This window comes from Anolis carolinensis, chromosome 5 (assembly GCF_035594765.1).
Source record: "Anolis carolinensis isolate JA03-04 chromosome 5, rAnoCar3.1.pri, whole genome shotgun sequence".
Classification (NCBI taxonomy): Eukaryota; Metazoa; Chordata; class Lepidosauria; order Squamata; family Dactyloidae; genus Anolis; species Anolis carolinensis.
Genome location: NC_085845.1, coordinates 67,016,976 through 67,040,866, shown reverse-complemented (window position 1 = coordinate 67,040,866; position 23,891 = coordinate 67,016,976). Strand labels below are relative to the sequence as shown.

The 23,891-nt window shown below is 40.2% G+C and overlaps 1 protein-coding gene across 3 annotated transcripts; it reads left to right on the top strand.

Moving 5' to 3' along the window:
* Positions 1-1,741: 1,741 nt before the first annotated feature.
* Positions 1,742-23,703, top strand: lrp2bp (LRP2 binding protein). 3 transcript variants are annotated; one of them, XM_062981416.1, is made up of 10 exons: positions 1,742-1,900; positions 4,583-4,677; positions 5,223-5,361; positions 7,659-7,771; positions 9,523-9,630; positions 13,874-14,016; positions 15,343-15,448; positions 16,789-17,012; positions 20,301-20,466; positions 23,571-23,703. In XM_062981416.1, exons 2-10 carry the CDS (start codon positions 4,672-4,674, stop codon positions 23,682-23,684), a joined length of 1,119 nt encoding a protein of 372 aa, XP_062837486.1. In that variant the 5' UTR covers positions 1,742-1,900; positions 4,583-4,671; the 3' UTR covers positions 23,685-23,703. The 3 variants fall into 3 exon arrangements, with proteins under 3 accessions (XP_062837486.1, XP_003221670.2, XP_062837487.1); XM_003221622.4 differs by lacking the exon at positions 23,571-23,703 and adding an exon at positions 21,633-21,986; XM_062981417.1 differs by lacking the exon at positions 1,742-1,900 and adding an exon at positions 2,860-3,938.
* Positions 23,704-23,891: the final 188 nt, after the last annotated feature.

Below are 23,891 nucleotides of genomic sequence, written 5' to 3'. Positions count from 1 at the left end.
CCTTGACCTGCATGTTCTTCCACAGTGAGGGCATAGGTTTCCAGATAGAAGGTGGTCCCGGTCAGGGTTGTCTTGACGCGCCTTCCTCTTGACGTGTTTCTCCCTTTCGCCCTCCATTCGTGCTTCTTTGAATTCCACAGCAGTGTTGGTAACAGCTGACCTCCAGTTAGAGCATGCCAGGGCTTCTCAGTTCTCAGTGTCTATGCCACAGTTTTTAAGGTTGGCTTTAAGCCCAACTTTAAATCTCTTTTCCTGTCCACCAACATTCCGCTTTCCGTTCTTGAGTTGGGAGTAGAGTACCTGCTTTGGGAGATGGTGATCCGGCATTTGGACAACGTGGCCAGTCCAGCAGAGTTGATGGCTTAGGATCATGGCTTCAATGTTGGTGTTCTTTGCTTTTTCCAGTACGCTGACATTTCTCCGTCTGTCTTCCCAAGAGATTTGCAGGATTTTTCAGAGGCAATGCTAGTGGAATTGTTCCAGCAGTTGTGTGTGATGTCCATAGACGGTCCACATGTTGCAGGAGTATAACAGGGTTGGGAGAGCAATAGCTTTATAAACAAGCACATTGATATCCCTACGGATGTCCTGATCCTCAAACACTCTCTGCTTCATTCAGAAGAATGCTGCACTCGCAGAGCTCAGGCGGTGTTGTATTTCAGTGTCAGTGTTGACTTTTGTGGAGAGGTGGCTGCCAAGGTAGCGGAAATGGTTAACATTTTTGAACATTACACCATTAAGCTGTATTTCTGGCATTGCCAAGGGATTGCCTGGTGACTGCTGGAAGAGCACTTTGGTTTTGTCAGTGTTCAATGAGAGGCTGAACTTCTCGTATGTTTCTGCAAAGGCGTTTAGAGTGGATTGTAGGTCTTCTGAATGCGCACAGACTATGTCATCATCTGATACAGACAAACCTACATACATCCTTGGACTTTTATTTAGATTTTCAAGCCATGGTTGGTTGAATGCATGGGTACTGAATCCATGGATGCAGAGGGCCAACTGTATCCAGGGGTGTTTTTGATTGCTAAGTTCCCTGGCAGGTTTTAAGCTCAATTAGCCTCGTGAAAAGTACAAAGTGGGCCAAAAAAAGTCACAAAGGGGTCTGTAATGTGGGTTGCTGTGAGTTTTCCGGGCTGTATGGCCATGTTGCAGAAGCACTCTCCTCATGTTTCGCCCACAACTATGACAGACATCCTCAGAGGCTGTGAGGTCTGTTGGAAACTAGGCAAGTGGGGTTTATATATCTGTGGAAAGACCTGGGTGGGAGGACTCTTGTCTGCTTGAGGTAGGTGTGAATGTTGCAATTGGCCACCTTGATTAGCGTTTAATGGCCTTGCAGCTTCAGGGAATGGCTGTTTCCTGCCTTGGGGAATCATTTGTTGGGAGGTGTTGGCTGGCCCTGATTGTTTTCTGTAACGTGTTACTCGCCATTTATGACATTTGATTTTTCTCCTATAATGTAAATTCCTCTCTTCTATGTAGTCTGTGATGCTATGGTACTGTGCTTTTAAAAATAAAGGAGTTATTGAACAACCAGATCTCTTTGTGGCCTTTGGTGCATCCTGAGATGCGGGGGGGGGGGGGGGGGGGTGACAGAGACAGAGAGAGAGAGAGAGAGAGAGAGAGAGGGAGAGAGAGAAGCATCACCTCCTTCCCACCCATCAGAGCGGGAAAGCTGCTTGTGACGTGACTGAGGTCGCCGGCCCCGCCCCAGCAATGGGATTCCATCACAATGGGCGCGTGCACCCTTCTTCCTCTATTTGGGCGCGCGGGCATCCAGGTAGCAGCGCGCGCCGCCCAAAAGGCTTGGCTGGGAGGCGTGGCCCCACGCTGGCGCGCGCCCGTTGCCACGCTACGCAGAGCTGCTTCTGGTCCCGCCTTGCCAGCAGGGAATTGAGTGAGTCCCTTCCTTCATCCGTTCCTGGCTCTCCTTTCCTTTTCTCTTTTTTTCTTTCACAATATTAGATTAGATCACACCTGGGGTGACCCAGAGCCCTTCCACACAGCCATATAACCCAGAATATCAAGGCAGAAAATCCCACAATATCTGTTTTGAACTGGAATATATGGCAGTGTGGACACAAATAACCCAGTTCAAAGCAGATATTGTGGGATTTTCTGCCTTGATATTCTGTGCTTGTATATTGTTAAATTAAATGAAGTTTGACACCACTTTAGCTGCCAGGGCTCATTGCTATGCAATCTTGGGAGTTGTAGGTTTTTTTTAGCAAGGCCTTTCAGGCTTCACCCAACTACAAGTCCCAGGACTCCATAGCATCGAGCCCTACGCAGCTAAAGTGATGTCAAACCGCATTAATTTTGCAGTGTAGACACAGCTAAAGTGATGTCAAACCGCATTAATTTTGCAGTGTAGACACAGCTTCTCTTGCATATATGATAAACCTATGCATCTCTGTGTTTGATCAAGAAAAAGTAGTCAGAACTGACATTATTATTATTGTCTAAGGCCGCAAGCTTTGTAGGAGGAACTAAACTCACAAAACAGGTGCAAAATGTCGATCATCACAATTGCAGCACACAACAAATCTGACAAATCTGTTAGTTTCCACTTTAAATGTATGCTGCCCAATAGGGTGCCTCTACACTGTAGAAGGAATGCAGTTTGACTCCTCTTTTAACTGCCATAGATCAATGAATGCTATGATATCCTGGGATTTCTAGTTTGGTGATACTGGGAATTGGCTGGATTAGACCTGTTACGATCACAACCCATTGGGGTATAGGTTATGAACTGTTAGGATCACAACCTAATGGGAAGGCAGAGTTTATTTGGTAATGGGTGATCGCTAGATATTTTGTTTCTATTAGATGCAATAGATTTCTTTAAAAGATAACAATTTTGTTTACTGATTACTTAATGTATTTAAAGATACAAGCACATTTCTTTGTCAGGTTAAAAACTTCAAAATGTTGAGAGCAGTGGTTCTCTACCTGTGGGTCCCCAGATGGTTTTGCCTTCAACTCCCAGAAATCCTAACAGTTGGCAAACCAGTAGGGATGTCTGGGAATTGTAGGCCAAAACAGCAATGGTATTCCCTGTAGTAACCTATGGATGCGAGAGCTGGGCCATAAAGAAGGCTGAGCGAAGGAAGAGAGACGCTTTTGAACTTTGGTGCTGGAGGAAAATTCTGAGAGTGCCTTGGACCGCTAGAAGATCCAACCAGTCCATCCTCCAGGAAATAATGCCCAGCTGCTCGCTGGAGGGAAGGATATTAGAGGCAAAGACTAAGTACTTTGGCCACATCATGAGAAGTCAGGAATGCTTGGAGAAGAGAATGATGCTGGGAAAATGGAAGGAAAAAGAATGAGGGGCCGACCAAGGACAAGATGGATGGATGGTATCCTTGAAGACACTTGACCTTGAAGGAGCTGGGGGTGGCCACGGCCAACAGGGAACTCTGGCATGGGCTGGTCAATGAGGTCACGAAGAATCAGAAGCGTCTGAACGAATAAACAACAAAACACTTGGGACCCACAGGTTGAGAACCACTGGTTTAGAGAGTTTGTATCTTAAAGTGATAAACTTTAACAGTCTCTTCATAAACTGTTGCTTTTTACAGCTCTCTTCAATGAGAGTTTACTTCCTAAGAAAACACAAGCCTCAACAGTTCTAGCTTCTAACACTGCCTCTGCACTCTAACAGACTTCTGTACTCAAGCTGACACAACGCTCAACACTGACTTCTAACAGGCTCAAGGCTCAACTGACTTCTAACTGTCATTCTTTCAAAGCTGAACATTCTAAACTGTCACTGAGTCAGTCATATGACCTGCAGACCCTCCCACTGCTTTAAGTATATAGAGAAGAGGTAACTGCAAACTAAATAGACATATACTTCAAGATATAAAACTACACATATCAAAACAGACAAACATCAGATAGAGGAAGCTTGAGAAGGTTGCTTCCTCCAACAGGTGAGGCACCAATTGGACAGAGAAGGCAAAGGACCTTGTGAAACGACAGCCCCCCAGATTTTGTACTATGGAGCAATGGCAGTGGAAGCGAAGCCAAACTGCACTCATTCTGCAGTGTAGATGAACCCATAGTGGATTGGTACAACGTAATGTTTGACACGAAACGTAATGCGTCATCAGTCAAATATTCTTCACTCAGTATAAGCAAACTTGTGTTTCACAACCTTTGGGATTGTGGAAATGTTTTCTCATTTGTAAACACTTCACTTGATAACATTGCCTTCAAAAATTTTGTGCTGTAACCTTTTCAGTAATAACTGAATGGTAATAATGGAGTTCTCAAACATTTAATTTTGAGGCCCCTTCCACACAGCTGTATAAAATCCACATTGAACTGCAAACCTCGGGAGCTCTCTCCCATGCGTCCTCTCCTGCTGAAAGCAGGAAGCTCCTCTCCCACATTGAACTGGAATATATGGCAGTGAGGACTCAGATAATCCAGTTCAAAGCAGATATTGTGCATTATCTGCCTTGATATTCTGGGTTATATGGCTGTGTGGAATGGCTCTGTTTACTCTGACTTTGTTCCTAGTTTTCCTAATACAGTACTATCTTTTTTATATCTCTCACAAAACAACCTTTAGAGACGGCTTAAGAGTGGACTAGAGGAAGTGTGCAGGAGACGCTTAAACAGTATGAGCTTTATGAGTGTCTCGTACTGTATTACTTACTCATGGAGGTAAGTGAGCAATATGAAATATTTCAGTATGGCATTTCCTCCTAAGAAGACTTACCTCGTCCTTTTTGTCCCCATCCCAAACCCTGACTGAAGATAAAGTATTGGGGAATTTCTCTGTGACTCTTGGGCCCCTTCTACACAGCTGTATAAAATCTAGGTTAGCTGATTTGAACTGGATTATCTGGCAGTGTAGACTCAGATATTCCAGTTCAAAGCACATAATTATCTGCCTTGATATTCTGGATTATATGGTAGTGTAGAAGGACCCTTGCTATCTCGCAGGCCCCTTCTAGGTCCGTTCTACACTGCCATCTAATCAAGATTATCAAAGAAGATAATCCACATTATCTTCTTTAAACTGGATTATATGAGTCTACACTGCCATATAATCCAGTTCAAATCAGATAATCTGGATTTTACATGGCAGTGTAAAAGGAGCCGCATACAACCCAGTTCAAAGCAGATAATGTGGTTTACCTGCTTTGATCATCTGGATTATATGGCAGGGTAGCAGGGACCTCAGTCCTGAATACAATTTATTGCAGAAAAGAATAACTCCGAAAGAAGAATTGAAGCTGACTAGTGAGCCTCTGCCACGAGAACAGAGCAGCGAGGCAATCCTTCAAATTATTTCACAGTTGAACGATAGTGACCAGGAAAGACTGAAATGGCTGAAGGATCCAGGTAAAGTAAATCAGTAATGCACACTGTTGTTTGCTGTTTTGGTGGATGAAAAATAAAGACAAATTCACAGTCCTTGCAAAACTTATGACAAACCATGGAGCAAAGCTGGCCATGGGAAATGTGCACAAACCTTTTTTCTTCCATGTAATAGATGAGTATATTGGATGTAGAGTATGTAGGTTTATTGTTCCACATATAGCTGTGGTTCCCAGAATAGCACTCATGGATTCAGTCATCATCTTAGACCCCTTGCACACAGCTGAATAAAATCCCACATTATCTGCTTTGAACTAGAATATATGGCAGTGTGGACTCAGATAACTCAGTTCAAAGCAGATATTGTGGGATTTCCTGCCTTGATATTCTGGGATATATGGCTGTGCAGAAGGGCCTCAGTTTCCTGGCTCTTCCAATTATTTTTTTAATCTTTAAATGTTGGAATGAAGCTGCATGTGGCCTTTAATCCCTTTCTCCAGACAGATTCAAAAATGAAAATGATGGGCAGTTGAATGGCATGCACTTCCATCAGAAGTGGAGATAGAAGAGATCACAAAGGCCATCCAGTCCAATCCTCTGCCTTGCACAATCAAAGCACCCCTGACAGATGGCCATCCAACCACTGTTTTAAATCCTCCAGGAGACCACCACACTCCGAGACAGCATATTTCACTGACGAACAGCTCTCACCATCAGGAAGTTCTTCCTCACACTTATTTGGAATCTCTTTTCCAGCAATTTGAACCCATTGCTTCACATCCTAGCCTCCAGAGCAGCAGAAAACAAGCCTAACCAGTAGTTTGTTGGTTAAACTGTTGGCTGAATTTTGTCTCCCACTCCCACCCCAACGCAAAAGAGGGGAAACAGGAAAGGGGATGAGGTGTTTGGTAAACATTAGGTCCCTTCCACACAGCTGAATAAACTCCCACATTTTCTGCTTTGAACTGGAATATATGGCAGTGTGGACTCAGATAACTCAGTTCAAAGTAGATATGGGATTTTCTGCCTTGATATTCTGGGTTGTATGGCTGTGTGGAAGGGTCCTTAGAAGGGGAAGACGGTGGAGTAACTCACACAGTGGAGAAAGCACAACTGCAGAATGTATCCCAGCATATTTCCAGGTGGTAGAGAGGATGAAAAGTACGTGGCTCTTTAAGGTGGTAATTACAAATTTAAATGGATTCGTCTGCAGTCTGCCGCTTGGCTAAACACTTGCCAAGGGATTGGGTGAGATCTTGTGGAGGATCTGGTTTAAGGTCACCTCCTTTCAAGCAGCAGATGCTAATTTTAGAGAAAGCAAGGCAGAGCATTATACTCTGCCAAAAGGGAGAGGACTGCCATAACAAGTGGTTAAATGCAATGATTTACAACATGACCTGTAGGTGATCCTTCCCCTTCTTTTGACAAAGGCCTTGCTAAAAGTCTTTGGCCAGCCCATAATACTATGGACCACCATCACTCTGAAGGAAACCTAGCTTTTAGCATGTGAACTGTGAAACTTACTCTGCAGAGATTTAGTACAGCACTGAGTAGCAATCACTCTTGAAAACAAAATGAAAGGAAGAATTAATAAGTTTTTAGCCTTTCCTGTTTATTATTCAAAGATATTTCCGTCCTTCAGTTTGAGCTTGACTCCACAAATAAAGAGACATTATAAAATCTGTGTCAAGATCTATCCATGTAGCTGTGCTTATTGGAATGCCCTCGTGTTTTTCAGAATCCCTTGTTAGCATCGGGGTCGGAAATATACTTTTTTGGGGAGAATAATAAAAATGTTTTGTTTCAGTATCCCATAAATGCACTCTTGGTGTGAAGGATGTTTGAAGTCTGTCCAACCAATCAAAAACAATTTTACACGTTTTTCAAATTATTATTATTATTGCCATGAAATGTTTAAAAATTTCACTAGGAAGCATGGAATGCATTTCCACCACATTCTGCAAGGCCCTTCGCCAATTTAGGCCCAGAAGAAATCTTCTTTTACAAAAGAAAACCCTAAGCTATTGTGAAAATGCTTCCAGGCATTTGGAAGCATTACTGTCAGCCCTTTAAGGTACAGCTATTCTGGTCCTAATTATGACAACCATAATAATGCCATTCTCTGGCACAAAGAGAGGGAAACCCTACTGATCCCTCAAATCAGATAGCTTAAGCTGCACTCTTAAAGGTGATATGCCAAGAAGACACCAATTGAATGAATGTGATTTGTAATATGCCTGATATTTGGATTTTGCCTTCTGCCGTTAAGACCATTGTAAAGTTTTATGACCAAACACTACTTTTTATAACTTTTTAAACAGAGATTTACAGTCATGAATATTTGCTTGCAAAGGCTGAGGAGCTGCTGGAAAAGCGGATTAATGCTGGAGATTCTTTGGCAAGTTTTCTCAAAGGGCAGCTGTATTTTGAAGAGGTGAGGCTATACTTTTTTTACAAAATAAAATTGAAACTCCACTGAAAAAAAAACATTAGCATGAAAAAAAACTGTTAATAATGAATTCAGATTGTGCCTGTGGCGAAGAAGTGAGATGATGATGGTGTAATTCCGATAGTAGATGCTCTTTCAACACACTTATTGTCTCTAAGGTATGGTCTGGTTTCCCAAACAAAAGATTGTGACTTCAGGAGGTTGAAATCTAGAGTTTGGAAATTCCTACCTTACCATGGAAGCAGAGCATGAAAATGTTATTTCTTTCTAAAAGCCTGTTTCCTGTGTTGTTTTTATTTGTTTTGGGGGAGCTAAGGAAACCTGACTTGTTGAATAGGAATGCAAGCAATCACTTCCTTTTCCAAGTATTTTTGTCTAGATATTCACACTTACCTGTTATTCCAAGAACTGTTTGGATTTGAATCAATAGCATTTGTCACTGCTGAGATTATTGTAGTCTTCATTTTTCAAGATGCACAGTGAGAGTTTCAAAATTGGAGCTTTGAATTATTCCCTACTTTTGTGTAGAGTAGGGAATATTCATTTTGAGTTGTCGAAGGCTTTCATGGCCAGAATCACTGGGCTGTTGTGAGTTTTCGGGGCTGTCTGGCCATGTTCCAGAAGCATTCTCTCCTGACATTTTGCCGACATCTATGGCAAGCATCCTCAGAGGTTGTCAGGTCTGTTGGAAACTAGGTAAGTGGGGTTTATATATCTGTGGAATGTTCAGCGTGGGAGAAAGAACTCTTGTCTGCTTGAGGTAAGTGAATGTTGCAATTGGCCAACTTGATTAGCATTAAATGGCCTTGCAGATTCAAAGCCTGGCTGTTTCCTGCCTGGGGGGATCTTTTGTTGGGATGTGTTAGCTGGCCCTGATTGATTCATGTCTGGAATTCCTCTGTTTTTTTAGTTTTGTTCTTTATATACTGTCCTGATTTTAGTGTTTTTAAATACTGGTAGCCAGATTTTGTTCATTTTCATTGTTTCCTCCTTTCTGTTGAAATTGTCCACATGCTTGTGGATTTCAATGGCTTCTCTGTGTAGCCTGACATGATAGTTGTTGGAGTGGTCCAGCATTTCTGTGTTCTCAAATAATATGCTGTGTCCAGGTTGGTTCATCAAGTGCTCTGCTGTGGCTGATTTCTCTGGTTGAGTTAGTCTGCAGTACCTTTCATGTTCCTTGATTCGTGTTTGGGCAATGCTGTGTTTGGTGGTCCCTATGTAGACTTGTCCACAGCTGCATGGTATCCAGTAGACTCCTGCAGAGGTGAGAGGATCCCTTTTGTCCTTCGCTGAATGTATCATTTATTGGATTTTCTTAGTGGGTCTGTAGATAGTCTATAGGTTGTGTTTCTTCATCAGCTTCCCTTTGTGGTCAGTGGTTCTCTTGATATATGGTATGATCACTTTTCCTCTGGATGGATCTTTGTGGCTTGTTCTTGGCCTTGCATCTCTTCTGATGTCTGTGGTGGAATATCCACTGGTCTGCAGAGCCCAGTTTAGGTGGTTCAGTTCACCTTGGAGGAGGTGGGGTTCGTAGATTCTTTTTGCACCGTCTGCCAGGGCTTTTATTGTGCTTCTTTTTGACTTGGGTGATGGTTGGCATTTTTATTTAGGTATCTATCCATTTGTGTATTCATTTTATATTAACAATGCTTGCCTCTCCTGAAATGATCAGTAGCTAGTTAAGACTTAGCAGTATTTAAGTATTTACTTGTGCATTGTGTCTTATACAGGGGTGGTATGAAGAAGCCTTCTTGCAATTTCAAGAAAACACTGATTTTCAATCCAAGTATCAGTTAGGCGTAATGTATTATGATGGGTTGGGGACCCCGCCAGACCCAGTAAGTTGAAACGAAAAAGTTGTTTTTCTTTTCATTCGTTTTTGCAATTATTTCCTTTGTTTAAGAAAAACATAAATTTTATCAAATAAAAATGATGCTGAACAATAATATGTTATTACAAATCAAATATTCCAAGCTTAAAATAGATTAAATTGGGAATGCATCACCCAATACTCCTAGAGGCACAGTTTTCATGCATAGATATTTCTTGTAGGCTCTGTAGCAAAGATGGTAAGCACATGGCTTTCCACGTCTTGGACTGAAAAGCCCATTAGTTCTAACCATCAGATTTATAACCCTTGTAGTTATTGAACTGTACCCAAACAGCCCCAGTGTGGCCACCCGTACAGACATACATTGTGCTGTGGATTGTTGAGGAATAAATTACCTATGTGTGCCTTTCGAATATCTGTTCAAAATGTTCCACCCAGTGCACCTATTATTGCTTTGGAGTACAGTTGGCCACCAGCAACAGAGATTAGTACAGTCGTCTCTCCACATTTGCAGTTTTGACTTTTGATGATTTGATTATTCATGCAATATTTTTAAAAATGTTCTGTCAGGAATCACTAAGTCTTCCAGTGTGATTCTGTGGTCAATTGTCTTGTCAAGCTGGAGGACCTAGAGATTTCTAGAGAAAAAACCACACAGCCATATAACCCAGAATATCAAGGCAGAAAATCTCACAATATCTGCTTTGAACCAGGTTTTCTGAGTCCACACTGTCATATATTCCAGATCAAAGCAGATAATGTGAAATTTTATTCAGCTGTGTGGAAAGGGCCTAAGATGTATAGGTTCTTCAGTGTAGTTATCTGTTGCATTTCTAGAAGAAGTTGGCCATAGTATTTTGCTGGAAAACCTAGAACTCCAAAAGAGGTTAAAAAATAGTGCCGTATTTACTCAAATCCAATGCTCAATTTTTTTGGCTAAATTATTTTACCCAAATTAAGATGCACATTAGATTTGCATAATGCAATAATCTTAATGCTGAGCCGAAACAAAAGGAGGAGCTGATTCAGGAACTACACCTTGAGCTCCTATTTGAGGGATGTAATTTCTAATTTAATCGCCATAGCTCACTGCTATGCAATCCTGGAATTTGTAGTTTGGTGAGGCACCAGCATTATTTGGCAGAGTACACTCAAAACCTTGTCAAACTACAGCCCCCGTGATTCCATAGCACTGAACCAAGAAAATTAAAGTGGATTCATTCTACAGCATAGATCCACCCCATTGCTGGAAGCTTTGGTGTTCTGAATTACAAAGACTGTACTTTTTGCTGTTTTGCATTACATTTGGCAGGAAATCCTATTTTTGGTTTCAGGATTTTGAAAATTGAGGTGAGCATTAGATTCAATGGAGCACTAGACTTGAATAAATATGGGTAATTTCTTTATTTGCCATTTTTCACTTTCATGTAGCTCCTGTATCTATAACCCCAATGAATGTGGATGAATGGCTGTAAAGTGCAATCCTTGAGTCTTTCCACACAGCCATATGACCCAGAATATCAAGGCAATCCCACAATGTCTGCTTTGAACTAGATTATCTGAGTCCACATTGCCATATATTCCAATTCAAAGCAGAAAATGATGGATTTTTTTCAGCTGTGTGGAAGGGGCGCTTGAGAGGTTGCTGAATTGCTGCTTCAATCTCTAGATGTTGCCTTGATTTTATGATTTTGATTTCTGATTATGAGATTCCACATTAATGCCAAATGTAATCATTTTTTCTCTAAACCACTAGATGGCAATATTTTGTTCTTTGAACACATGCGAACTTGTTTTTCCCATCCAAAGGAACAAAGCTTGGAATATGTTATGGCTGCATAAGGAAATACATCAAAATCCAAAAGCCACTGCAGTTCAATCACAAGTTGCAAAATATATTGCACTAGCTTTTGAAACTCACTAACTTCTTCATTAGGCACAGATGTTAAATTATACAGAAGAAGAAAAGTGACTCAGAATCATGAACCTGTGTCTTGTTTGCTTCAGTTGGAAAGATAATCTTAAGGGGGTTTATTCTCCTACATGATTTTAATATCTTTTCCTATGAAGAAGCTGGTGCACTTCATAAGCTGGAATGATGTATTTTGTATCTTATTCTATTGTAAATTATGGTTGGGTGGTCTCATTATGTGCATATCCAAAATATCTCATTATGTACATATATACGTATAAAAGGTATTCCAAAATCTGAAAAGATCAAAATCCAATACGCTTCTGGTCTCAAAGGAATCCCAACCTGTACCACTAATAAAACGTCACTACCCTGAAGTGACAAGAGCATGGTCCAGAACTCTTAGGACTAGTAGGATATAATCCTATTTTATTGTAAGTTATAGTTAGGTGGTCTGGAAAGTTTGTTGTGTTATTTTGCAGTCAAGTATGAGACTCCATGAATGAGAATCGTCCAAGCCACTCTTTCATCAACAGCCTTGCTCGGGTCTTACAGACTGAGGGCCATGGCTTCCTTGATGGGCGTTTACAGAAGTTTGGGTCTGGAAAGGAAGTGGGAACTTTAAAGAAGAGGGGTTTCCTCACAGCTTCTTGTACAACAGTGGTTCTCAACCTGTGGTCTCCATTTGTTTTTGGCCTTCACCTCCCAGAAATCCTAAAAGCTGGTAAACTCGCTCGGCTTTCTGGGAGTCTAAACCAGGGGTCCTCAAACTTTTTAAGTGGTGGGCCGATTCATGGTCCCTCAGATTGTTGAGGGGCCGAATTATCATTTGAAAAAAAAAAACCACGAACAAATTCCTATGCTCACTGCACATGTCTTATTTGTAGTGCAAAAAAAACCCCTCCACAACAATCATTTATTTATATATTTATTTGCTACATTTATACCCCACCCTCTCTCACCCTGAAGGGGACTCAGAGTGGCTTACAAGTTGTATGTACATACAATATATTATATTATTAGCATAGCACAATATTAGCATTATATATTACTACTAGCTGTGCCCAGCCACGCGTTGCTGTGGCAAAGTGGTGGTGGTATTGGTTAAAAATTGTTGTGTAATTTTTATTTGACGTTATTTGTATTTTTTTAATTAATTTTATTGTAAGTTATCTTTTTATTTATTATATTTTATTATGTTCGTGTATTATTTTGAGTTATTTTCTGTTATTATAGTATATTATTGTATTAATTATTTAGTGTTTTTAATTATTTTTAGTGTTTTTTATTATTTTTATTGGGTTGCTGGGAGACCAAGTTGGAGGAGCTTAGCCTTCTAACTGGCAGCAATTGGATAAAAGCAATTATTCCTCTCTCTCTAATTAGGACTTCATTTTTCTTTTCTTTTTCTTGTATCAACTTAGAGCCGTGGATGATGGGTTGTGTTGTCAAATTTCGAAGTTGGGGGGCCTGTAGTTTTGTTGTTTTGTGGGTTGCCGTGATGCCATCACTCTTTTATATATATAGATATTTTACTATACCATTATACCGTAATATTATTAGTAATGTTACATTTAATATATAATATATAATTATTATTATATTATAAAATATTATTATATTGTATTATTATTATTAGCCGCCCTGAGTCCCCTATTGGGTGAGAAGGGCGGGGTAGAAATACTGTAATAAATAGATAAATAAATATTATATTGTATTACATTATAATATTTATTATCAATATTATATGTATACACAATATATTATATTATTACCATATCATTCATTTACAATATTTCATTTACAATATTGGTAAATGAAAAAACAATACAATATTTAAAAATAAAAATAATTTTAACCAACATACTGTAAACTTATCAGGATTTCAGTGGGAAGTGTGGGCCTGCTTCTGGCCAATGAGATAATCAAGTAGGATTGTTGTTGTTGTGCCTTCAAGTCATTTCAGACTTTGGGCAAGCCTAAGTCTAAAACTGAGGGCGGGGGCCAGGTAAATGGCCTTGGAGGGCCGCATCCGGCCCCCGGGCCTTAGTTTGGGGACCCCTGGTCTAAACCATCTCTGGACCCCAGGTTTAGAACCACTACTGTAGAGGAAGAGGATGGTGCCTAGCAGGCAACTCCTCTCTGAGGCCCCTTCTACACTGCCATATGAAATTCATTTATCTGTTTTGAACTGGATTATATGGCAGTGTAGACTCATATAATCCAGTTCAAAGATGATAATGTGGATTATCTGCTTTGATAATCTGGGTTATAGGTAGTGTAGAAGGGGCCTGACTTGATGCTAGAGCACCCATGCAATGTTCCTTGTCACCACTAGAAAAAAGGAGTGGAATACATGGAGGAGATTATCAAGGCTACTGACCCTAAAGCAAGGCATTTGAAGTTTGCTGCTGCATTCAACCTTGGGAGAGTTTACTATGAAGGATGTGGGACTGAGATTTCCGAAAATGAAGCTGAAAGGTAACATCTTTTTTGTAAAAAAAAATTGTTCTATTGAATTGTGAATACAATATTAGATTCAAAGCTGCTCTTAGCATCTCTCTTTTTCTGTCTTTCACACGTAAACACACATGTAATTCAGCTGTTGCTTGTCTTTCACCCTGACCAAGGCTGTGTTCTTAGCAGTAATGGCAAAAGCTACACATATGATGGGACAGAAGGTGAGGCCTTGTCTTGCTCAGGTTCCTACTTAGGGCCCTATATCCCAAGATCTGATTCCAGGTTTTCTGGATTAAACTGGATTATATGAGTCCCCACTGCCAGATAATCTAGAATAAACGTTGAACTCTGGGTCACCATAACGGGCCCGTAAATGGAGTATTGTTACTAGTTTTATTTTTCATTGTTGGATTGTATGTTGTGTATTTGTTTATTGTATTTTTAAATTGTTGTATAGTTCTGTTTTTATCATGTGTATTGTATTGTTTTTATAATGTTGGAAACAGCCCTGAGTCTCCTGAGGAGATAGGGCGGTATATAAATGAAGTATTATTATTATTATTATTATTATTATTGACACAATGACATAATATGACACAGCGAACAGGATAGAGATGCTGGATTTCGTGTCACAAAATCACAAGTCGAACACTTCCCGAGCATTTAGGACTGTGTAATGTATTTTTGGATGATGCACGCAGACCCCAGTAGGGTGGCCTTTTGCAGTTGACAGATCGTAATTTCGTCAATGTCTATTGTTTCCAAATGCCAACTGAGATCATTTGGCATAGCACCCAGTGTGCCGATTACCACCGGGACCACTTGTACTGGTTTCTGCCAGAGTCTTTGAAGTTCGATCTTGAGGTCCTGATAGCGGCTGAGTTTTTCCTGTTGTTTTTCATCAATCCAACTGTCACCTGGAATTGCAACATCAATAATCCAAACCTTTTTCTTTTCCACAACTGTGATGTCTGGTGTGTTGTGTTCCAGAACTTTGTCAGTCTGGATTCGAAAGTCCCACAGTATCTTTGCATGTTCATTTTCCATGACCTTTGCATGTTTGTGATCCCACCAGTTCTTTACTGCAGGGAGGTGGTACTTGAGGCATAAGTTCCAATGAATTATTATTATTATTATTATTATTATTATTATTATTATTATTATTATTATTATTATTAACAGAAAACCTAGCATGAGGTCCTGGGATATAGGGCCTGCCTGGAAGGGCCCATTATCTTAGTTGCTCTTGCTTCCAGACTGACACAACTGCACTTAGGAAGCTGCTACATAGCTATATTCTAATATGAAAATGAAAATACTACCCTTTTGCTTTCCTACATTTTCCAGGTTATGGTTTCTAGCTGCAGACCATGGGAACCCAAAAGCAAGTGTTAAGGCTCAAACTGCTCTTGGAATGTTATATTCAGCAAGGCATCCAAAGGACCTAAAAAAGGTAGTGCTATGGAGAGATATATTTACATTTAGTTATACGTTTTGGATTCAATGTTATATTCAGTGTGGTCCAATTGAAAAAGGTGGTTGGGTTTTAGAAATAACTGAAATTAAGTGGAGCAGGCATAATCAGCTTAAAGAGTATGTTTGCATGCAGAAGGTCCCAAGTTAAATCCTTGTTATCTCTGTATGCTATTGGGAAACACTTCTGCTTTAAACCCTGTAGAGTTGCTGCCACTAAGTGCTAACAAAACTGACTGTAGTCAAGCCCTGTAAAGAGCATCTTAGGGAACTGGGAATGTTTACATTTTATAATGAGGATTTCCACTTAAATATACTTTAAAATAATTAGTTGTTAAGACTTTTTATAAATAAACCCAAATAAACCTTTCATCTCGTTGTATATGAATTCGAGGTGCTCCATTTCTCTTGTGACCATTCTCTGCTAAATAAGCCAAATATGCATTTTTTGCAGATCTTTTGCTTACCTAGAAGAAAACTTTGCAGCTCTGTTCCTCCTCATTTCCTGAAGGGATACAGCTGGCTTTAAATACCCAGGAGAATAAAAGAACCAAGGACACCAGCTTTAAGATTTGAATTGTTTTGTTTTTAATGAGAAATCAAACTTTAGTGATGGTGAGAACAGTGCAAAGCAAAACCATCAAGTGGTGCCTTGGCCAAAAAAGGAAAACAAAACAAACTAAAATAACCAATTTTAACTTTGTAATCAATATTGTCAGTCTCAGGGCCCTTCTACACTATTCTTTATCCCAGGATCTGATCCCAGATTATTTGCTATAAATTAAAATATATGAGTCCCCACTGCCAGATAACCTAGGATAAACAGATAATCTGAGATAAAGGGACAGTGTGGAAGTTATCTCAGGGACAATTATCTCAGATCCTGACAGTGTGGAAGGGCCCTCAGTAAGTAATATGGAGTTAGCACATTAGAATTGGACACAACACTAGCACTTTCAGTGAAAGCACCAGATTCTAGGATCAATTCTCTTTTCTGAAAGCACATAAAATATTAACAAATCATTTCATCTCATGAGAATTCTGTATGTATAAGTATTCAAGAATTTGCTATGCAGATAAGCATTTGTTGAATTTCAAATTAGTTGACTTAAGGATGCCATATCATGGTTATTGTATTTTGGTGATCAAAGATCTCATGATGTTCTTCCTAACTGGTGAGGTTATTCCTGATCTGTTGTTTCAGCAGTATAGCCTTCAAAACATATTGCCAAACTCTTACAAAAATAAAAGCGGGGAGGGAGAAACGACCGTGTTTTTTCTCCTGAACTGAGCTCTTGTGACCTGTTTCCTTCCAAACAGGCTTTCTTTTGGCATTCAGAAGCTTGTGGAAATGGAAGCCTGGAATCTCAAGGCATCCTTGGGCTCATGTATTTGTATGGACATGGTGTACCTCAAAATGTAAAGGCTGCCCTGGAGTGTCTAAATCCAGCATCAGATCGTGGAAATGTCTATGTTAAAGGACATCTGGTGGAGTATTACTACAAAAGAAAATTTTATTCAAAAACTGTTAAATTTGCCAAAAGGTGAAGTATTTCAGCTAGTAATTTATGGGAAAGCTAATCAGGGATTCAGCACTCTTTTTTTCTTGGCTTTTCCTAATTAGATGATTACGTCTAGTTAAAAAGCCTGCTGCTTAGAACTTGGGGCAAATAGTTAGTACATTCAACACACTCCTGAATATGGACATTACTAGGCTTGAGCGATCCATGAAAAAAATGATTCTAAACTCGTTTCAAAAGTAGGGGGCGCCAGCGTTTCGTTTCTGATGTCATTTCCGAATTTTGCCCCCCCAAAAATTCGAAATTAACGAAAATTCGTTAGTTTCAAAAGTAATTCGTTAATGGCGGACGCGCATGCGCAGTGGAAAAAAAATAACAGCACGAGGGGAGATTTTACAGGACTCTCCCGCCCTCATTTTTTGAGTGATCTTCTTCAAGCTTGGTACAGTCGTAGAACACATTTAACACTGATAGCTCACCAAAATTTGGAACGTTTCCCTTATCCTCTGATTTTTGGCGAATTTTCATAGCTTTTATAATAAACCATTTTTTAATAATTGCAGAAATCTGTTCCTGGTTTGAAAGTCTTATTTCCTGTTAAATTGGGTTGTCTTTACTGTGAAAGTCATTGTTCTACTTCAGAAACTTTGTTTTTGTGGCTGGAACTTTGTTAAATTGGTGTGTGTGTGATATATACTGTATATATATATATATATGTATATGTATATGTGTGTGTATGTATGTGTATATATATATATATATATATATATATATATATATATATATATATATATATATATAGTGTCCCTGCATATATGTGTGTGTGTGTGTGTGTGTGTGTGTTTATAGGTAAAGGTAAAGGTATCCCTTGACGTTAAGTTCAGTCATGTCTGACTCTGGGGGTTGGTGCTCATCTCCATTTCTAAGCCCAAGAGCCAGTGTTGTCCATAGACACCTCCAAGGTCATGTGGCCGGCATGACTACATGGAGTGCCATTACCTTCCCGCCAGAGCGGTACCTATTGATCTACTCACATTGGCATGTTTTCAAGCTGCTAGGTTGGCAGAAGCTGGAGCTAACAGCGGGCACTCACTCTGCTCCCGGGATTTGAACCTGGGACCTTTCGGTCTGCAAGTTCAGCAGCTCAGTGCTTTAACACACTGCGCCATCGGGGCTCATGTATATATAATATACATACACATACACACAATGTGGAGAATATGTGGAAAGGTAGATAGATAAGTTGGGAGCCACAGCGAAGGCACCTTCCTGGGAGCAAGGTCTAATAATAATAATAATAATAATAATAATAATAATAAATCCCTTACAATATCCAAGATGGCTCACTGCTACAGAATCTTGGGAGCTTTAGTTTGGTATGGTACCATTATTGGCAGAGAAAGCTAAGCTGTAGGAGTTGAAATCCAATCATTTATCCTCCCTATAGAATCAATTTTATATGCATTTTTAGCTACAGAAAAGCTAAAATCAGGACAGTAAAAGAACAACACCCAGAAAATGGGAATTCCAGACAGGAAACAATCAGGGCCAGCTAATACCTCCCAACAAAGGATTCCCCCAGGTAGGAAGCAGCCAGGCTTTGAAGCTGCAAGGCTATTCAATGCTAATCAAGGTGACCAATTGCAACATTCACACTTGCCTCCCACAGACAAGAGTTCTTTCTCCCACCCTGGACCTTCCACAGATATAAACCCCACTTGCCTAGCTTCACACAGACGTCAAAACCTCTGAGTATGTCTGCCACAGATGTGGGTAAAACGTCAGGAGAGAATGCTTCTGGCACATGGCCATAGAGTCCGGAAAACTCATAGCAACCCAGCCAGTAGGCTGTTGCTGAACAACCTATGAACTTTTAGCATTAAAGGAAAAAATGCCCAAGATTTTATCACTTAATACTGTTGGCATGTCTGGAGAAGAAGAATAGAATGCTTCTATACCAGGCAAGGGCAAACTTTGCCCATGTCTGGAGTTAGGAATTGTAGGAGATGAAATCCAAAACAATTTGACAGAAAACTGGGAGTTGTAGTTTGGCATGGTACTGGCTCTCTTCTGCAGGGAAGGCTAGGGACTTTGTAAAACTACAGCTCACATGACATGGCACTGAATCTGTTGCAATTGAGCTGGTGCCATAATCCTTTCCGGGAGATCTCCTCAGTGGAGATATCTCTTAAAGGGATATCCTCTGGCTCTAAGGATTCCGTTTAGGAAGGCAAGCCTTGTTTTGGTATTCCCCTTTAAGCCTGGCTGAAGAAGCAAAACCAAACGGCGGCTCCAGGGCGAGGCAGGGCGAGGAGAAGGCCAAGCGCAAGCAGGCATGGCTCTTCTCTCTTCTCTTCGCTCCCTCCCTGCTTCGCGGAAGGCTTCTACTGAGCCGGTGTGGTCCCCGGGGGGGGGGGGGGGGATCCGAAGACATCAGAAACAAACGAAAAAAAGGTACTTTTATTATTCAAATTCGTAATATTTGTAAGGCAGTGAGCAGATGTTTCAATATCAATTCAAAAGTAATTACGAAACGAATTTTAAACGAATTTAACGAACTAACGAAAAATTTGCTCAAGCCTAGACATTACATTAAGCAATTTCATTTGGGTATGGTAAATTAGTAGCACAACTAGTATAAATAAGGTCAACTTTTACACTGAAGCTGGGCATGAGAGGCACAAGAACTAACTCTTGGGCCTATAAATAATTATTGAACCAATTTGAACTATTCACACGACTCCAAGTGGTGCTCTGGAGCTTCAGGGAAGTTCTGGAACATTCCCAAATTTTTCCCAACATGGCACAAAATACATTAACCAGCTTTATCCCACACTGGGTGTGAGAAGTCCCTGTGCATCATGTGGATGGCATGTATTGTTTGGGGTATTACAGTTCCTTAGAAAACTATGATAAATGTTCTTTAAGGGTATCATAGGTTAGAAACTATTTGAAAGGATACAACAGCAGCTTCTCCCAGTGGAAGAAAAAAATGGGTCATTGTATGATTGGTTAGTGCTTAATGGAATTTCCAAATTTTCCAAGTATTCAGGTACAGTGTTCTTTATAGTCACCAATTAGCAATTGCTATTACTTGAATGTTACATTAACTTTTACTGAATGTTCTAGGGTTGTATGATGTAACTATGCAAAATCCCTATTCCTCGGGTAGTGAGACTGTTACCTATTGATGTGGCATTTTTGTACAGAATTGTATTCCGATCATAGAATTTTCCAACATTTTTCATCCTTCTGTGCAATATTGTATGCTGCAATTACCAATATTTTACCTTTTGTTTTGAATTCTAACAGTACCACAGAGAATGATGACATTGAAAAGATAGCCAAGGAAACAGACTGCATTCCCTTTTACATAGCCAAAGGGCTGGCAATGGCTTCCTTTTACTTGGCTAGGTGTTATCATCTTGGTCTAGGAACACAACCAGATAAAGCAGAAGCTGACAAATATTATTCTAAGGTAAGCTGGAAGGAACATGTTCTATTTTATGGCTAATATTGGGATTACAAGCTTGCTCCTTTTATTTTGCTATTGCATTCCCATCAGTACCATTTGCATCTGAGTTATGAAATACATTTAGGTACGAAAAATAGATTCTGAATTATCTGGAAAAAGTTACTTGGATGCCTCAGGAAGTATTGCATTCCAGTGTGATGTTACAAATTAGGGGAAAAATTAGGGGTACCAAATTAAGTTTTAGAACAAATTATTTCCAAGCTTTCAACTAAACAAATGGTTGGAAGTTGGTTTGCTTATACCAGTTATAGTTAACTAGGCTGGTACCTGTTAACACAAAATGGTTAATAAAAATGGAAGCCAAATCTTTTCAAATCCTCATGGATATGTTATAAAATTAATGGGGATTTGTTTGAGTAAACAGGGTGATTAGGCTTGCTCTTGAAATGCTACATTATGGTCTAGCATTAGATCTGACCCAGCTCACTCTTGACTCGTCTGTTCTAATATTTCATTGGACATTGGCTTGTAATCAGCTAGAGCTGTCCAAGTAGCACTGGAAAATAACAGCTAAGCTTTTTGTGAAGTTTTCTATGTTGTATGTTTTCACCCCTACATGCATACATACATGCATACATATTTATTTATTTTTGAAACTGTTGGTTTCAGTATTCCATTATAAATACAGGGGCTTCTAATTTTTCACCATAAGAAATGTTAATTCAAGAAAATCACAGTTAAAGCTCACTTTTAAATAAGATGTACAGTACTTGATAAAATGTGCTTAAACAAAACCAGAAGAGTTAAATGTTAACTTTCGCTTAGACTATTTTGCTTTAAATTCTAAGTGCAGAATTCATACATAAAAGCATTTCCAGGAAACATCCCGATGTATATGTTACTAAGTCTAATAATTTCAGCTTAATTTTCTTTTGTTGATGAAGAAAAGGATATTGACACAACTAGTCATATCTCTTTAGCCATTCCAGATCCGTCTTCCAAAAACAAAAAAAGATTAAATGACATAGGTGTATTTTTAATCAAGTGATTTAATTTGAGCTATGTTAGCATATGCTAACATTGCTGATTTCTAGTGGAACATTAAGATGTTATGTGGTGCATTAAATATTTATTGTGGTACATATAATTTATTATTTTATATATTTAAGGCATGCAGACTGGATCCTGCTCTAGCTGCTGATCTTGAGCTGGCAGCTAATCATGGGAGAATTTAGAGAGCCATTTTGAGGAATCTGAGCAAGTTCCAGCAGTTGCACTATATAACAAACCAAAATTTTTACTCAGCTTTTGATAAATCATGGTTGTGAATAATATTCTTTTTAAAGATGTGTAATTTGTTATATATACATAATGTTCTGATGTTTCTTTGACATCTTTATTGAGGGTGAATGGGTTCTTTCAGTAAGAGATAACCATCATGTTTTGGTCAAAAGCTATTGTGTTTCTCAAGATAACTCTCATTTATTTGGTCAATATAATAAACATTTAGAATGAGTAATTGAGTACAGCATGGAGGCATTTGTAACCAGCAATCTTGCTTTAACCATTATTTTACTCTACTCCTCCCTGTTGCCTCCATAGCACTCAAAATAGAGAAAGCTTCAAGCTTCTAGAGTTTTATTGGAGCAAGGATAATTAGCATAGTCCAGGCATGGACGGGAGATGAGGGGGACAAAGATGACAGTTGGCGTGGGGGTTGGCCGGGGACAGTTGGCGTGCACACGGGGGGGGGGGGGGGGGAATGCCAGAGAGTGGTTGGTGCGGGGGGAAAGGTCAGTAGAAATGGTTGACATGGAGAGAAAAGCCAGGGGGATGGTTGGCATGGGGGTAGGCTGGGGGGAGGTGGTTGGCACAATGGGGAGGTTGGGAGGGTTGGTTTAGAAGGGACCGGTTGGCATGGGGGGGGGGCAACCGGTGAGGATGGGTGGCCACACCTGGTTGTAGGCACTTAGTTCTGGGATGCCCACTAGGCCAACTGGTAGCTGAGTCTGCCCTGCATGGCTGGGTGGACAACACTGGCTCGACAAGCATTGCAAGGGTCTCAGCAATGAACTACTTCCCCTTTTGCTACAGCTGTCTGACAGCTGTGGACACAGGCACCTCCCCACTGCTGGCACTGCTGCTCAGGGTCTCCACTGTTGAAGTGGTGGTGGCACCAGGCGTGACAGCAGCTACTACTATTTCTCCTGCTTCTCTGACCCTCTGAATGTACACTGCCCTCAGTAATGACACCAGATAGGCGTTCCATCTTGCAATGTCTTTTTGGAGGCAGATGCTGGCCTTCATCAGCAGATGGCAGTCACCATGTTCATCCCAGCCAAACAGTCAAGTATACACACACCCCCAGCCCATCACTCCCAGGTGATCACCTGACTGAGAAGGGCTGTTGAAGCACAAACTGTCTCAGTTGTCTCCATGAAGGGCTTGAGCAGAAAGACCAGCTGCTCCATCCTGGCTGTAAATTACACAGGCAGCTTGATTCTTAATGCTTATAGTATGGTTGGGCTTGATCCTTACACTTACTTACACTTTCTTATTGTTACTTAAAAAATGACATACTGAGAAATTCTGACAGATAATAGGCTCTTCCATTATCTGAGCAAGCAATCAAAGAATTAATGAGGTGTTAGGTTTAAACTTACATTTTTGGTGCCAGCATCACAGAAGAATATCAGAGATCAGAAGGGACTACGGCCCAATGGGACTGAGCAGTTGCCAAAATTTCCAGAAGCTTTGGAGGAAATGTTATAAAAACACCAGAGGGACCACAGGATACAGAGGGAAAGAAAGGAAGGCATACAAACTGGGCGGTCCTGTCTCACCTAGGTGAGTTCAACTGAGGCGGGACAGAAGGCCCATACTGGCAGTCCCACCAACATCCCAAGATGCAGAACATCCAATCATGAGTAGAATAGGAAATATTTAGCTGTTTCCCTTTAAAGAAAGTATGTTTCTGAAATGAACTTAGGCTGTTTTTACAGCTTTGTAACTCCTCTAAGTGTGCCTGAAAGGAGGGTTTTCATGCAAGAGGTAATGTATATTGTCAAAATAGATTGTTTGCTCAGAAAGGTCTCCTTTCCCCACAGATGTCTTCATGTGCTCTTGCTTGGGGGACAGGAGGGATACGTATGCCAGGATTCTTATTTCTCAAGGAAGAGAGGGGGAAAACTTCTGTAGAGTTATCAAGGTGGAAAGTCTAAATAAATCCTTAGTAACTTACCACTGAAGTACTGGTCATAAGGGTCTAAAATCAGTGAATGGTGACAAATAGATTGACTGATCTCTAGGGATCCCATCTGCAGCTGAAAAGCAGGAGTAAAGCTCCCACATCTTGACATAAAATACATTTCAGAAAATATCCAAGCTATAGCAACAACACTTTGTTGTTAGTAGTTCTGATTCATTCT